Below are 16,468 nucleotides of genomic sequence, written 5' to 3' on the forward strand. Positions count from 1 at the left end.
TTTTGGCTGCCATGTTTTTAATGGAAAAGACTAATCAACACTTTGCATAAATATTTATTAGTATTAACTAAATTGAGGTTTTGTGAAAAGCAAATTAATACAGTGAGAAAGTTAAGGCATAATGAATTGAATATAAAGGTAGCACTCACTGACTAAAATAACTCACCTTTATAAACTTGTCAGACATCATTAAATTTAATTGCTAACTAAGACAAGCTATCACTGAAGTTAGTCATTCCATGAAGCATCTGGTGACATGGTCAGCTAAAAACAGAAGATCAAAACACTTTGTGATTTCAGTAGACATCTCAAACTATTAAAATAAGAGGTCGCAAGTGGTCTTAAGCCCTTATGGAGTTTGTTTTCAGTGTGCAAAATACCAAGATTATGTAAAACATCAGTTAACAGGCTGTTAGCATAGCTGATACCACATTAGTACTTTATTGCTGTGTAGCACTAGGCAAGTGGTTTAAATCCTATCAAGACTTCCTTTCTGCACTGAAAAGATGGTCATTTTTACTCCAGACAACCTTTAAGAAAACATTAACTTTCTTGATGATTTTTAGAGAATACAAATGAACAGAGGAAATTTTAGCTTTGCTAATTCCTCATGCAAACTAGCAAGCCTGCTGCCTATTTGCACCTTGTACACCAATGGCTTTAGACTATGCAAGGTTCCATAAGGGTTTAATAAAATGTATACTAAAAGGAGATCTAGGCTATAACAATCACAGCGTGACACCGCTTTCCAATTCTGATACCAAAATGATAGTTATCCTAAAATATGGTGGGATCCATGCAGATCACCAGCTAGAAAACACACTAAGGCTCTCTAATATTTGAGATTTTTTATTTATAATTTTGTCCATGAATCAGCTAAGGAAACATGACTACTAGCAGTTAACTGCCAATTAGCCTAAGAAAAGATGTTTTTGTACGCCAAATTATTTCACTAAAATTGCAACTATTACATCAAATACTGGGCACATACTAGCTTCAGAGTCTACTGATTCACAAAGACTAACAGCACTGAAAAGTTGTCAGTTTAAAAGCAATTTTAAAAGATTTAGGTCAAATCTGTCTCAGTTCTCTGCAGCGGAAGATCTCATTTACAGGAAAAACTGGACAGGAAGGTCTTTTTAAAAATACACCTCACAGTTCTCATGTGTTGGGGCAAAAAAAAAAGTGTTCTTTCAAAAACTAGAACACATTTAACAGCCTTGGCTGAGGGCTGAGTTGCACATAGGATGCAAGCAACAACAAAACGTAATTGCTTCCAACAAAGGAATAAATCTAAAAAAGATGGAATTCTTCTCAGGATAAAGTTTCAGAACATGAAGGACAACCTTTAGGTAAGGAAACTGCAAAACTATAATACAGTCCAAACACCAGAGATGCAGGTTTCACAACAAAGACATTTCATTTTACAATTGTTCCAAGCTTCAAATGACAACCCATAAAAGAAGCTTCACACAGGCCCATAAAAGATACAATCTTACAAATGCCTATTGTACCAGTGTGCTTATATTCAGCAGGCCTGCACTCAGGAGTCATTTATAACTAAGGCATTTTCTGCACCAGGACTCAGTTACATATAACTATAGTTTGTCTTTATACTTAGAAGTTTGGAAGAAAAATAAAGCAGACTCATCAGATGCAAACACGATGATTCAGCAGACTGCAATGACACTGTGGATTTGTGGCAATCAGCAGGAATGTGACTTGTTCTAATTCTTCAGTTTCTTTACTTCTAGAACAAAACAATTCAGAATGCAGTTATTTTATTTTGTTCTTTGGCAAAAGAAAGTAATACTCCAAAAGAAGAGTATACAAAAGTGATACAGAAAATGCTTTATGTAAAGATACTATTTCTGGAGCTACTTTTCTTGGTATTTATGGGTTTGCTGTTCCCTTGCCAGCAATGGTACTTTCCAGGAAGCTAAAAACTGAGTACAGTAATTCCTCATTTAACACTAAAGATATGTTTCAGAAAATGACCGTGTTAAGTGAAAACGTATTATGCGGGGTCAATTTTCCCACTGAAAATAATGGAAAAGGTGGAGGTTGTGTTTCAAGCGGTGGTGTCTGTTGGGACCAGGACATAAGGTTGGGGGGAAAAAGGGGACTGAGTTAAAGCAGGGAGGGGAGGGGTTTGGCTCTGGGGAAGGGAAAGGTGATTAGGTTGGGAGTATGCCCCTGTAACAGGTCTGCCAGGACTTGCACTGCATTCGGCGGGGGCGGGGGGGGGGGGGGTCGCCGGGGAATGGTGCAGCATGTGGCAAACCCTCCACCACTTTGCAGGGAGGCGGAGGAAGCCCCGTGCAGCCGCAGGTAATGGGCCAGTTGGGGAAACTCAGCTGCTGGCCTGCAGGCGGGGGCTGAGGAGAGGGGGCAAGGCGTCCGTCGAGGGGGAGTCAGTGGCGAAAGGAGCGGCGAATCCTCCGCCGCTTTGCAATGGGCCTGGCTGGGGAAATCATGTTATTCCGGGGACGGTTGTGTAATTCAAAAAACATTCCCTAGAACTTTTTTTTTTTAAATCATGAAAACGTGTTACGCAGGCACATGTTAAATCAGGAATTACTGTATGTTCTTCTGCCAAATATCAAATATAGGATTCTGTCAAAGTATAGCACACGCACAATCAAATGCATAAAAATTAAGAAAATCCCAAGTTTACCACAAACCATATAAAGATTAAATATTTAATATCAATTTACTAACATGGGAATGATTCCCTCAACATCCTCTGGTGGAAGAGGATGAGAGAGAGAACAGTGAAGGAGCAGGTGGCAGTGGAGAAGGCTGAGCTATTAGATACAGAAAGGAAATTGTAGGCTGCTTTTAATATTTAAATGTAGGTATCATTAAGGATTATAGAAAGCACAACTGTGTTTACAGAAATGCATTTTTGCAATGATTAATCCTACCTGTAAAGGAGTCTGGTACAGCCACTTTTCTCTATCACCATTCAGTTTCATACAGGCAAAAAGATCACAAACTGTAGGAAGCCCATAGTCCTGAAAAAAGGCAGAGTCCTTAGTAATTATGTCCAAAATGCATCTAAGTTAGTTTTCCCATATGTCATTAGAGAAAATTACATCTAATATTTCTGGAGATGAATTTTGGCTATACTTGCTTTCCAAAGTTAGCTGGATTTCAATAGTGAGTTCAATTTTATTTAAGCACATTAAAATAGTGGTTGAGCACCAAGGAGAAAAGACTTTTTTTAAAAAACCTGAGTTTGGTGTAAACGTAGCAAGAAGTAACACTAGTAATTATACTGGCTTAATACATTATTTAGGAACAAAGATCAAAGGCCATGCTCACTTGTGCCTTCTTGCGTAGCAGCCATTTATCTTCCACTGGAGGCTGGCTGACGTTTTCTATATTCTCTGAGGAAAACACCCAACTATTGACATTCAGAGGAAGGTGGAACGGGGCCAGGAGCTCTACAAAGGGACTTTTAAAGCTAACTTCTGACTTCTCTCTTTTTGCCTTTTCTTCTGTGCTTGCTGCTTTGTGCTCTGATTTGACTAGCCAAGTTGTCAATGGACTCTCAAGCAATGCCTTCAGAGGTTCTATAACCTTCACTGAACTATCCAATTTCACTGTGGTAGTAGCAGATGCCTCTGTAAACTGACTGGAGGGATGAAGCCAGATGTTGACAGCAGATTTAGTCTTCTCTGGCTCAGGGTTCACTACAGGCGTCTGGCTTACTGGAATGCCGTTTTTATCCTTCCCCTCTTTCTTCAGGAGCCATCTACACAGAGCTTCCTTTTCACAGCTTTCATCACACACACAATCTGAAAAGCTAGTGCATGGCTCATTTGCTTTGCACACGTCTTGCACTTTAAATGGAGTCTGTGGGTGCTGCAGAAGCCAGACATTATTAGTGGATACTATGGGTGATTTCTTCACATCCTGATGCTCATTCAGGCACTTAAGATTTCCAAGGTTCTCTATCTCTACACCCTGGGCCTGGTTGCCATGACAGTTAGTGCAGGAGTCAGCTCTGGGAAGCCAATCATTTATGTTATATTCCTCCCTAAAAGGTTTAAACATGCACTCCCATTTCTCTTCTGAGGCACTACTTCCATTTTCTGTGTCAGAAGGAGCAAGTAGCCAGTCAGAAAAGTCCATCTCTTCTTGCTCAAGCAACTCCAGTTCATCCGTCTTTTCAGTGGAAAAGGAGGAGCAGGGAATGGAATTGGAGCTCTTGTGCTTATGAGGATCTATTTTTTCAGAAGCTTCTTCTCTTTGCTGATTCTGCAGGAGCCAGTTTTCCAAATCTTTCAGACTTCCCCAGGCTTCCTCAAAGTAACAGACTTTGGAAGAGTTTAAATCCTTAAAACAAAAACAAAACAAACATTTATTATTTCTACAGCAACAGATCACAATATTTTGAGAATCAAGAAAGAGGTAAGCCCAGAAATGTAAAACGGATGTGCTCCCCACCTTTCCAATTACAACTGCAGCATGATACAACATTCCTCTTTAATACATCTTATTTAGTGTAGGAAGAGCATACCTGGCTCATTTCTGGTACATGTTTTTTCATAAGCCAGTCATCAGGGTTGGCACTGGGAACATATGGAGCACGGCAAATGCTAGAAGATTTGCTTCCAAGTAGCCAGTCACTGAGTGAGGAACCCAATATTCCAGACAACAGTTTCTGCTTTAAAAAAAAACAAAAAAAACCCCACACACGTTATAAAAATAACTATTTCATTGCAGAGGCAATAGACTGAGAATCTTAGCATATGGCACATGTCCAATATGTGAAAGTGTAACCGTGTACACAGTTAACAGATGAGCCTGGGCTCATCGGTTAACCTTCCGGTTACATGCAGGCTCCCGGCACACACCAGGTCCCACAGAGCCACCTCCCCTCAAACTGCTGCCTCTGTATCATAGGCAGCAATGCAGAGGGGGTTGGTGGGAGCCAGTGCACATGAAGAGCCCACTGAAAAGCCAGCTCCTGCAAGCACTGGCTCCCAGGGAGCCATCTGTCGCCCTGCATGTAACAGGTGAAATTTTCAGCAGTTACAAGTATACCTGAGTAAACACATTTTATCATTCCTAATATATACGAACAGTTAGTAACCAAAAGAACCACAGAAGTCCCTTCTCATACCATCATCTAAAAAGTGTCTCAGTCATCTAGCAGAAAACCAACTTACTGCTAATGTAGTTTACATTTCCAATTGTTTCTAATTATCTAGAAACTGGATTGAGAACAGTTGTGTGTACAGTTAGTCTGCATGACACACATTAGACTGGAACCTATGATCATTATAGCGCTTTAGATCGTACAATCGCTTCATCTACATGAAAAAATATCTTGGTCTTGGTTGCTGTCCTGTGCTGGTCCCACCACGGTGCCTCCTAGCTGACCTATTGCAATACAACTAGAATGGTTCAAATCCCTGTCTGGCATTTATCCTCTAGCATTTCAACTAGAGCCAAGCTGGAGCTGCCCCATTCCACCCCAAGGGATAAATTAACTCAAGTTCATATTTGAGGAACTGATGTAAGGGAAGATTTCAAAAGAAAACTAGAACATTCATCCAATAGGCATTTCATTGTGACATAAAACATGCTAGGTTGTTACTAAATACTCAAACTGCAATACCTGAACTGCCATCATACAAATTACCAGTTAGGAAAGTTGACAAATAGCAATATTATGCCTATACTATCTTTAGTTATGTCATTGTTGCAGAAGACAAATATTTATTTTACTTGCTCATGCTGGGCCAGTGGGCAGTTCTGCACCGACATCCAAGGAGAAGGAGCACACTCTCTCTCAGGAGTTTGCTTTAAAAAAAAAATAAATAAAAAAAAAGATGAATAATCACTGCCCGCATTTTTTAAACTCAACTTTAAAACCAAACATTTAAAAATTAAGACTTAACAATGAAACAGCATTAAAGGCAGTTACAACTAGTGAACTTTTTTATACCACTAACTCCAAGGTTACTGAACTGTATTTAAGGGAGTGAGGGAAAACCCTTCAAAATAAAGATGTCATGGCAAATTTTAATCTAGAGCAATTTAACAAAATTACTTGTGCATTAATGTGCATGTATCTTTTTAAGTGACATTGTTGGAATTTAATGTGGGGACTTCCTTTTGTAAGTTGTAAGCAAAGAGAAAGCGCACATACCTGCTCACCCTTCACCCCTACCAGTCACCCAAACCTCTCAATCAATCTCTGCCAAAATTGTTTGTATGTGAATTAAACATATATTTTAGGGAGGCTGCTTCTCCAAACTTTACATATCTAGACTGGTTGCAGATGTAGCTGAGATTTTTTAAAACTAATTTTTTGCAGTCATCAATAGCTTGGGTTTTGTTATTACTGTGTATTAATAATTGCATCTTGCCCATGTGATCATAATTAATATATTTGAGTTACAGACTTTTTGAAGTGGAAAAAAAGTTGCTATGTGTCTAAAACTGTAATATGAACACACAAATATGTTTCAACTAGAGCTTTAAAATGAAGCCACTTGAATAAATGACAAAGGCTCTGAAGACACCCTCTCCCCTTAAAAATATCTGAATCAAGGATTTCCTACAGCGATTTTATTACAAAAGCGCTGGTACTCACAAGGGTTTTAATTGAGCCAAAGGACATGATAGCCTGGCGAAGAAAAGATGCATCAGCCTCAAAGTTCAAGTTTGAAGACTCTTCTGGTTTGAGAGTTAGACTGCCAAATCTAAAAGAATTAAGGAGGTCTTAAATAAAAATTGAAATTCGCCCATAAGTTCAGTTAAATCTTTCACAAGCTTTAAACTTATACAAAGTGAGCCAATATCTGTATAAAAGTTTTAATTGGCTTTCCTGCAAACAGCCACAAAGCTGAACTAATTTGCTTTAGTTTTTTTTTTTAATAACCAAAATATATATGTCCATCCAAGGCCATAAACAGTAAAAACAGGGGAGGGGGAAAATGTAATATCCATCAAAACAAACTCATTTCCCAACTTACCCTGACTCATAAATCAAATGACATCAAAGCTTAACTTGCACAAACAGGTGTGCTTGCATTATCATTTATGGTATTCTGACTTTTCTTTAAAGAATCTATTTAAAATTCTTACACTGAGATTTTTCCAAGCAAACCTGGGTATTTAACTACACAGATCTTCTATACTAAACTGTTTTGAAAATTTCACAATTTTTTTGTTAGTGATTGCTAAAAAAAGCTCATTATATAAAGCATTACGCATACATTCACAAAAAGATAATTATGTAGAAGAGATGAACTACAGAGGTTATGACCAGAAAACAGTTTAAACCCAATGTAAAGCTAAAATGAATAGCAATCTTATTTATATCATGTAATGTAGTATTTACCTCTCCAGGCACACTGAAATCTGATTGACTAGATCATTACTATGGGGGTGTTCCAGTTGGTGAATAAGACAATTGAACTGTCCCAGCAACTATATGAAAAATAACAAACAATATTATTGCCTTAGTTGCAATAAAGGCACCGCATGATCAAATTTAAATTCGTAATACATGACACGTAATATACCTACTCAAGATTTGTACTTTACCATAAGTACATATCAGAAAGACCAATTTATTTGAAAGGGCCAGTAAAGCTAAACTAAGTCACACACAAATCTTACCCAGTAAAGTTGATGTGTTTGCTGTTGTAAGGTTTCCTCTTTGAGCTGCTGAATCAGATCTACCTGTTCAAGCAGCCAAACTTCACGACTGCGCAGACATTCCATATGACGACTGATGCAGCTGTGAATCTGAGCTTTGACCTGCAAGATAAATACCAGCTCCGTTGAATATTTCTGGAATGTCTGCTGAGTAGTTAAAACCAGAGCATGCCCAATGTTTGGGGGTGGGGAGAGAAGGAAAAAGGAGGAAACCCACCCTATAATTATTTGCCACTAGGATTAAATACTATTATGTTTGTACTACCGGTTGCACCTCCCTGGTCCAGCACCCTGGGGACCTGAGGGGTCTCGAATGAGGGATTTTGCAAAACCAAGGGAGATCATTTCTCCCCTCCCGTCCCCCCCAGCCCAGCTCTGCTCCTAGTCTGTCCTCCCAGCATGCTTCCCAGGGGCAAGCAGCTCACCGCCCTGCCACTGGGGCTTTCAGCTTCACTGCAGCAAACCACTGCCTCACCACCAGTGCATGGCCCCACCAGCCCGCAGTCCTGTCGCCAGGACTCCCGCACTTCTCCCTCTTCCCACGGCAGACTTCTGCTCAGCCACCGGGGTTCCCCACCTTGCCACCCCTACCTGGGCAACACCAGCGCCACTGCCAGGGCATCTGGCTCCGCCAGCCCTGCTGCAGCAGCCCTGCAGTCCCACCGCTGGAGCTCCTGGCCCTGCCAGCGCTGCTGCAGCAGCCCCGCCACCAGAGCTCCTGGTCCCATCACAGCTGACTGCTGTCCCACTGAAGCCCACTGGTATTCTGACTGCCCTACCCACCAGCTCAGTCAGATTCCCTTGCAGGCAGCCTAGCTGGATTCCCAGTCCCAGCAGGGCTCCTGCCTCTGGCCCTCCACTGGGTCTCTCTGGTCCAGTAATAGCCAGACCAGAAAGTCCCAGTTGAGAGAGGTTCAACCTGTAATCACAATCACCTTAAACTATAAACTTGAAATGTCTTTGTTCACAGAACACACCAAAGCCACCAACCTTCACATATCATAGGACAATTTACACATTAGTACAAATACTTTAAAAAACCATTACAAATAAAAAGCTATTAATAAAACCAAGACACCAACAGAAAACAGGCTCGTGAGATTGGATGTTGAGAAACTGCACTTTTTATTTTGCCTAGTGAAATTAGCAATGCTCAAATACTTACGTTTTATAAGAGCTATAGTTAAATAACAGCGAGATGATGGTTACAGCTCTGTTCCTTCTGTGACTTTCCATGACTTCTGCAGTAGTCAGTGTGGCTGACCCTTGACCCACCCAAGCAGCTGGGTCCTCCCTCCCACAAGCAACAGCCCCTTTGGGTACATCACTCTTCCCTTCACCCCCAATTTAATCAAGGGTATTTGAAGTAGAAGACGTGCAGATCATAGACCACAAATTTTTGTTTATTGCCTGTGATCCATCCATGACTTTTACTAAAAATGCCCATGACTATACTGTAGCCTTAATATTGTGACAGACTTAACCTTATTGTCTCAAAAAGTATCTTGCAAAACTACCAATCAAAATTGTGGTAAAAACTGGCAAAATATTGGGTTTTTTAAAAGTACATTTTAAATACCTCTCTCCAGTTGACTTTAATTTGTTGTTCAGCCTTGACAATTCCAGCAATAGCTGTCTCCAAGTCTTTCTTAGCTTGAAGGCACTTCACAAGGGGCTCCTTACTGTAGGTGTTTCCACTCTTATCTTGTGGTGGGCTCATTCTCGACAGTGTTCCTAAACCACAAGGAAATTCTGTTTTAAAAGTGAAACTTACATTTCAAGAAGTTGGTGAAAGGATAAGAATGAGGAAGACATATTCTGAAGAGTCAGCTATTTCTGCTCTCTCGGTAATAATAATTTGCTACTTTCTTAAAGCTCAAAAGACTCAAAATAAAATGCTGGTAGAAGAAATTAGTGTCCAGTAACTTGCTCAGCATGTCCAAATTCACCAGCAGTTCTCAAACTGCGAACTGGAATCCCAAAGTGGGTCATGACATCATTTTAATGGTGTCACAGAGCTGTTCTAGACTTGCCAGGGCCAAAGCCCAAGCCCCACTGCCCAGTGTTGAATTGATGTTCTAAGGCTTCAGTCTTGGGCAGGTGGGCTCAGTTACACCTAGAAAATAATAACGTAATAACAAATAACCAGCATGGTTTTCTCAAGAATAAATCATGTCAAACCAAATCTAATTTCCTTGATGGTGTTACTGGCCTAATAGGGAAGAAGCTGTAGATATGACAAAGCTTGACTGCAGTAACGCTTTTTACACAATCACACATGACAGTCTCGTAAGCTAGCTAGAGAAAAGTGGTCTTGAAGAAATTACTATGACTGCATAACTAACTGATGAAAGGCCATTCTCAAGGAATGGTTCATTGTAAAACTGGAAGGGCTCATCTATTTGGTCTATCTTTGGTCTGACACTATTCAACACTTTAACAATTTGGATAATGGAGTGGAGCGTATGTTTTTAACATTTACAGATAACACCAAAGTGAGAGGATTCACAGGCACTTTGGAAAACCAGAATTTGAAACCACCTTGACAAATTGGGAGAATAAGTCCATTTCTGAAATGAACAAGACAAAATTCAATAAATGCAAAGTACTATACCTAAGAAAGGAAATATCAAATGCAGATATAAAATGGGGAATGGCTGGCTAAGCAGCAGTACTGCTGAAAAAGATCAGTGTGCTCCAGTCCAGCCAGGTCAACTGTGCCACGCCATAGGGTAGAAGGGGCACGTGTGCTCTAGTCCGGCCAGACCAATTGCACTATTCTGCTCCAGGTTGGCTGGCTACGGACCTCTAAGGGCTGGAGCTGGAGCACACTGCTCTTGCTGCAGCTGTTGCGAGTGGTGTGTCCTGCCCTATAACAGAAGAACACTCACAGTGCCACACCCCTTGCCCCCTGGCTGGGGGGGAAAGAGCAGGGGCTGCCTCCCCTGCAATCAGGGGGAGAGAGAGCCAAGCCAGACTTGGCCTGGCCCAGCCCCTACAGCAGCCAGGGAAGAGGGGGGGAGAGGGCTGGGCCTGGCCACGCCAGGGTTTCAACCCAGCCCAACTCCCCGAACATCCTGGCCTGGCCGTGGCTTTGGCCTAAGAAAACCCCCTGAAGGTCAGGGAGTAAAAGGGCCAGACCTGGTGTGGAGTTAGCCCGGGGGGAGGGGGGAGAAGGGCCTTAGGATTAATCCATGGTGGGAGGGGGAAGAAAGGGCCCAAGCAGGATGGGAGAAGGGGCCCGGGCTGGCAACATTGCAGCCCAGCCCTGGCCAGTAATGGTGGGGACAGCCAGTGTTGCCTACCCCCCACGAGAGTAGGGGGCACTGCCCCTTAGTTATATTTTAAAGTGCTATTAAATGCACCCACTAACTTACAGTAATCTTGCCTACCAATTTTTTCCAGAAGAGAGTGTGATTTTTTAAAAATTCTGCAAATGTTATGTTTGTATACATAATAAAAACTAGTAGTCCTATGGCACCTTAGAGACTAACAAAAATATATATAGAATTATAATTTCATCAGATGAGCTGGAGTGGAAAGAACAGAATCAAACATATACATATCAATATAAACAAAAAGGATTTACCTTTCAATTGTAAACAGTAATAAATAATAGTGAGCTTAAAAAGGTTTGGAGAAAGTTGCACTGGTTTTGCACGTCTACTAAACACAAAACCAATACAGGTTATATTTTGCATCTTACACATTTTAGAAGAATAAAATTGACAATACACTTGTCAACTGCATGGCTGACATTCACTGTCAATTTTGCTACCTTTTAGGAAAAAACAACCCTTTCAGTACTTCAGCTGTAACTGGACTAACACCATCTAGCTTTAAATATCACTGACTGGTTTAGTACTTTGTGTCCAAAACATTTTGCAACCACCTTAGATACCATCTTTCAAAATATTTTAAAGTTAAACTACATATACAGAGTACTAACAAAATGCAACCACCCAGAAGTGACTGAGACAGCCATTTCATCGTCATATTTCAAAACCCTTCCACCAGCATTACCAGTTGTGGAGCTGAAAGCTATAGCATAGGCAGGCCTCATGTATTTTACCTCCACGTCTCCCAATTCACCTCTACTCTACAAAGCTGCCCCTATCAGAACAATGCTATGGCTACAGCTACGCTGCCCAGTCTTGCGCTAGAGCATATGCAAATGAGGCATGGCGATGAATATCACTGCACCTCATTTTCATGCATGTATCTGACTAAGTGGGTCTTTGCCCACGAAAGCTTATGCTCCTACACTTCAGTTAGTCTATAAGGTGCCACAGGATTCCTCGTCGCTTTTGCAGATTCAAACTAACATGGCTACCCCTCTGATACATTTAAAATGCAGAGCTGCAGCTCAGGTGGCTCCAGGAGCCAGCATGAGACAGGACTGCTCAGTCTAGGCTCCAAGAGCAACCCCTGCTGCAACCCCTTATTGACTAATCATGTAGTCAATACAAATTGTATCGATTGCACGATTAGCCAAATAACTGCAATTTAACATCCTTAATTGGAGAGCATATTCACATTGGTTTAACTTTCCTGATTATCTCAAGTTACTAAAGGTGTAAAGGTAATACAAATAAATTAACACAAATTATCATGCCCTTCCCCCATGCTCTCATTCAAAAGAGGAGTTGCTGTTAAAGATTAAATGGCAATCTTCATAAATGTTCTTGGCCCACAATTACCTAGCTTAAGCTACAGCAAACTAAGGCCACTTTCCTACATTATACTGACTGTATCTGCCACTGTTTCAATTGTGTCATGGATACAAAGCCATTAAGACGTTATGCACTTCAAAAATCACAAAGAGTAGCACAGTTCAGCTCTTTTACAAATTTTGTATTTTAAAATTTTCTAGATTGCAATTAGCATTTTTATGTCTTTCAATAACTGCATGAAAGACTATATACGGTCATAAAAATGTACAGAGAAGAGTCTGTATGACTTATAATAACTTGTAGGATGAAAACACCACATTAGCTAAAACTGCACTTTGATCCTGCAATTGTTAATAACTAAAGTTGCTGCTGAACTAACTGTTAATGTTTTCTCTTTCAGCATCCTCTGATTCATAAGCTTTCTAGAATTCACCTAAAACCTCTTTTAAACAAAATTGCAATCCTGTTCCAAATACCCATCTGCTTGGAATGCACAGAACAGTTTTTAGGTGAGAGGCAGGAACACATGAATTTTTCACACAACAATGAAATTAAATAATTCTGCTAAAAAAGGGTCTAGAAACCGGAGACTTTTCTGGAGCTGTTTAACCAAGTCTCGTTCTCATTCTATTCTCAACATAAGAAACACAACATGCTTAAATAAATCCATGCAATCACAAGTCCTCATAGTAAATGTTATATGCAAATATTTAAACCATACTCCCATGTCACTGACTTCATGTTACATCCCTGCAGTCTGAAAGCCAAGCCTTTCCGTCCTACCTGTTTACTGTCTTCTGTTTGTCGAGCCCAAGTTCTCGCGGACTTCTGTCACTCCTGCAAATTTATCAGTTGTGAGCACTGAGCAGATTCCAAAACCCACCCCTCGAGCCCCACGTGGCCAGGGCAGCCACAGCTGATACTCAGTTTTGCACGTCTGCACAGAGAGGAGGGGCTGATGGGTGCACCAAAGAAACGCCTGAAACAACAACCACCGAGTATGCAAAGAGCAGCTCTCATTGAAACACTAGACCGGAATGCTGACACACGTAAAGCCGAGGGTGGCTGCAGCACAAAGCTGAGAGAACAGCAGAGACCACAGATTTGGGATTTTTAAGATTTAATAAATTTTTATTAAAATAAGCTTCTGTGGAAGTGGATTCTGCAAGACTCTACATGCATGGTTGCTACGCAGAAAGAACAGCACAGTTCTGCTGCTGAACACTGCTCTCGGCTTTGGAGACACGCCTTAAACTTTTATGGACTTCTAACCTCTGTCCAACAGGACAATGCAAAGGGGAAAAACTACATTAGGGGACTTTAAAAACAGCAAGTGGATTGTTTAGAGACGTGCCAAACTTTTAGAAATTAAGAGTTGGCATTTTCTTTGACAAACCTGCACACTAACAGTTGCTCAGGGCCCAGCATGCAATCACTGTAGTGGTTTTGCTAACAAATATGAAACAATTTTCCTCAAAAAGATCTGTACTTTAGTTTTTCATGTAATAAAGAAAATCTGTCCATGTCAAAATTTTACTTGTCCACTAGGAAAGGACAAAAATAATTGGCTTGAGAGCAGGGACCATATTCCCCAAGAGTTAGCTATCAGTCTTATACCATTCACAACCCACTACTCTCAGTATCAAACCATGAAGTAAGTTCCTTCCTAGGACAACTTTGCTTTTAGCATACTGTGCACTAGTTAATACTGCCCACGCCACAGTATGCACAAGACTCGGTCCAATTATTTTACTATGTGCCTACTTTAATGATTATTTTAAAACCAGGGAAATAACCACTGTTGGGGAAATGGGCGTAATTTTAAGATGTTTTGATATTATCTTTATTCATTTCAGGGAATAAGTGTAAAATGCATAGTTCACAAATTCTGTTTTAGAGTGTGATTTACACCAGCTAATGATAAAAATTTGGAATAGGTAAAACTAATAAAATTGTAGAGCCTAGAGTATGTCAGATCTGTTTAACTGGTACATAAAAGACCCTCCCTGTAATTCCAACTCGTTTTATAAAAGTTATGAAGTACTTTCTGGGTGCAGTTCCTGAAACAATTTTATGAAACACAAAATATACATACAGCAGAGCCAACAGCCTCTGTAGGCCTTGGGACAATGGAGCGGGGAAGGCTGAGTTCATCGAAGTAGTAGAGCCAAGGGCAGAAAGGACAGAGCTGAGGACAGCCAGCAGTACTCCCTCTCCCCCAGGCCTCAATGCTGCTTGAAGCATGTAATCTGGTGCTCTGGCAGCAATTTAAATGGCCCAGGGCAGTGAGCCCTGGGACAACTGTGGGACCTAAGGGTGTGGGAGATGCAGTAGCACCCCCTACTGCCTCCCATGCCAGCCCCAGGGCTCTACATTCCCTTCCCTCCCTCCCCTCCTCCCCAGCTGGGATGGAAAAGTGTAAGAGAACTGGCTTTCAGCACTCCCACTAATAAAATTATTTCTGCATTACTATTTCTTGTTGACTACGCGACGAGGAGTCCTGTGGCACCTTATAGACTAACTGAAGTGTAGGAGCATAAGCTTTCGTGGGCAAAGACCCACTTCGTCAGATGCTTGTTGACTATGGTTATCAATAATTGGTTTCTACAATTATTTAAATGAGCTACTGTTGAAAGCTGTTTAGGTTGCTAATGCCTGTGTATATCAAAAGACCAAGCTGCCTGTCTCTCCTTATAAGAGCAATATATTGTGGTTCTTCTCAAGCACCTATTCCAGAACACGGGCCCCACAAAGCTTCTTAACAAATGGAAAAGTGCTGTAGCAAAATTTAAAATGAAATCCCTCTTATAAGCATTTTTCAATCTAAATAGCATACATTTGTCAAAACATGGTGTCAGCACTCCTCTCCAACACAGGCCTAAAGACCTCTGATATACATTGTATCTTATAAACAGAAGCCTCCATAATTAAAGAAGCTACAGTAGGGCCTCCCCGCCCCTCACCCCAGACAGTCCCCGGGCTCCACCCCACTGAATGCCACTCTAAGCGCCCAGGCCAGTTTCCTCATCCAGCATGAACAGACCTCTCCTACCCACAGGTAACACTGGGTAAGTCTTCTAGTTTTAATACAAAAGAGAAGCATTCAGAGTAGGGTGGTATATCTATTAACTGGATATAAGTATAATCATTTAACCATCTGACTGGTGTCTGGCCAGCCCATTGAGGGCAGGGGACTCCTCCAGAAGACCCTCTGCAGGTAGGGAAGGCTGCTGAAGCCAGCAGCAGGTCTGAAATAAACACTAATTTAATAGGTGGTGGTGACCTGGTTACTGGGAGAAGCATTCAAAATGTAGTTAAATTATTGGGATTTAATATATTATCATTGTGAATGACCTTACAATGAAAATGCATCCTTTCCCAGTACTAAGGCCCTGCTCTGCCAATTATACTTTTCTTGGTACTACACGTCCATAAGTAGAGTCCTGCACAAATAAGGCACGCATATCCACTGATTTGCAGAGCTCTATCCAATAAGCATCTACCCCTCAATCATGCAACATACCCCCCCACCACGTGTTTGCACTGCAGCCTCTCTCCACCCCTTCAAAAGCCACATCAGATAGCTACTTATTTTGACCCTCCCTTCAAAACTAAGCACATCTGTAATATACCTGCAATTTAAAAAAAAAACACCTTGCATGTCTTACCTAGACTAGATTTAAACTCTTTGTAGAACACTATGCCCATTAACAGCACTGTATTTAAAAAAATCAAATTTATAATCACTACAGATAATTTCCAAAATGCTTCAAACTCAGACTCGCAATGACTCAGACTTGACCTACATTTAAAAGGTCAAAATAGCTGTCACAGGTCTGAAAAAAACCACACAGCTATGCTGTCCTAACCTGCACTACAGGCAACTATGTCAACAGAAATCCATGGACCCAGTCACTATCTTTTGAGAAACCTACACAAAAGAAAACTCTTTTGGTCAGTATAGCATGTGTCCACATTATGCTACAGGGCTGCAATGTCACACACAGCTATACTTTAGGCAATTAGATGTAGGGTAGAATTTTCAGAAGTATGATAAAAAAATCATCTTTGACTTACTCAAATATATTTACCAAGACCACATAATAAAGAAT

The 16,468-nt window shown here is 40.9% G+C and overlaps 1 protein-coding gene across 4 annotated transcripts in view; it reads right to left on the reverse strand.

Annotated features, from left to right (window-relative positions):
- NCOA4 (nuclear receptor coactivator 4) overlaps positions 1 to 16,468 on the reverse strand; it is a 17,588-nt gene continuing 1,120 nt past the window's right edge. Inside the window, exons 2-11 of one of the 4 annotated variants that reach the window (XM_075934814.1) lie at positions 13,140 to 13,193; positions 9,263 to 9,417; positions 7,645 to 7,785; positions 7,364 to 7,452; positions 6,614 to 6,722; positions 5,743 to 5,817; positions 4,529 to 4,675; positions 3,328 to 4,344; positions 2,928 to 3,017; positions 1 to 1,750 (exon numbers count right to left, since the gene is read on the reverse strand). In XM_075934814.1, coding sequence (XP_075790929.1) covers positions 1,745 to 1,750; positions 2,928 to 3,017; positions 3,328 to 4,344; positions 4,529 to 4,675; positions 5,743 to 5,817; positions 6,614 to 6,722; positions 7,364 to 7,452; positions 7,645 to 7,785; positions 9,263 to 9,403 — 1,815 coding nt within the window. In that variant the 5' untranslated portion in view covers positions 9,404 to 9,417; positions 13,140 to 13,193 and the 3' untranslated portion in view covers positions 1 to 1,744. The remainder of the gene's footprint in view (positions 1,751 to 2,927; positions 3,018 to 3,327; positions 4,345 to 4,528; positions 4,676 to 5,742; positions 5,818 to 6,613; positions 6,723 to 7,363; positions 7,453 to 7,644; positions 7,786 to 9,262; positions 9,418 to 13,139; positions 13,194 to 16,468) is intronic. The other 3 variants (XM_075934815.1, XM_075934816.1, XM_075934813.1) reach the window with 3 other exon arrangements.

The sequence above is a fragment of the Pelodiscus sinensis genome, chromosome 8 (genome assembly GCF_049634645.1).
Source record: "Pelodiscus sinensis isolate JC-2024 chromosome 8, ASM4963464v1, whole genome shotgun sequence".
Classification (NCBI taxonomy): Eukaryota; Metazoa; Chordata; order Testudines; family Trionychidae; genus Pelodiscus; species Pelodiscus sinensis.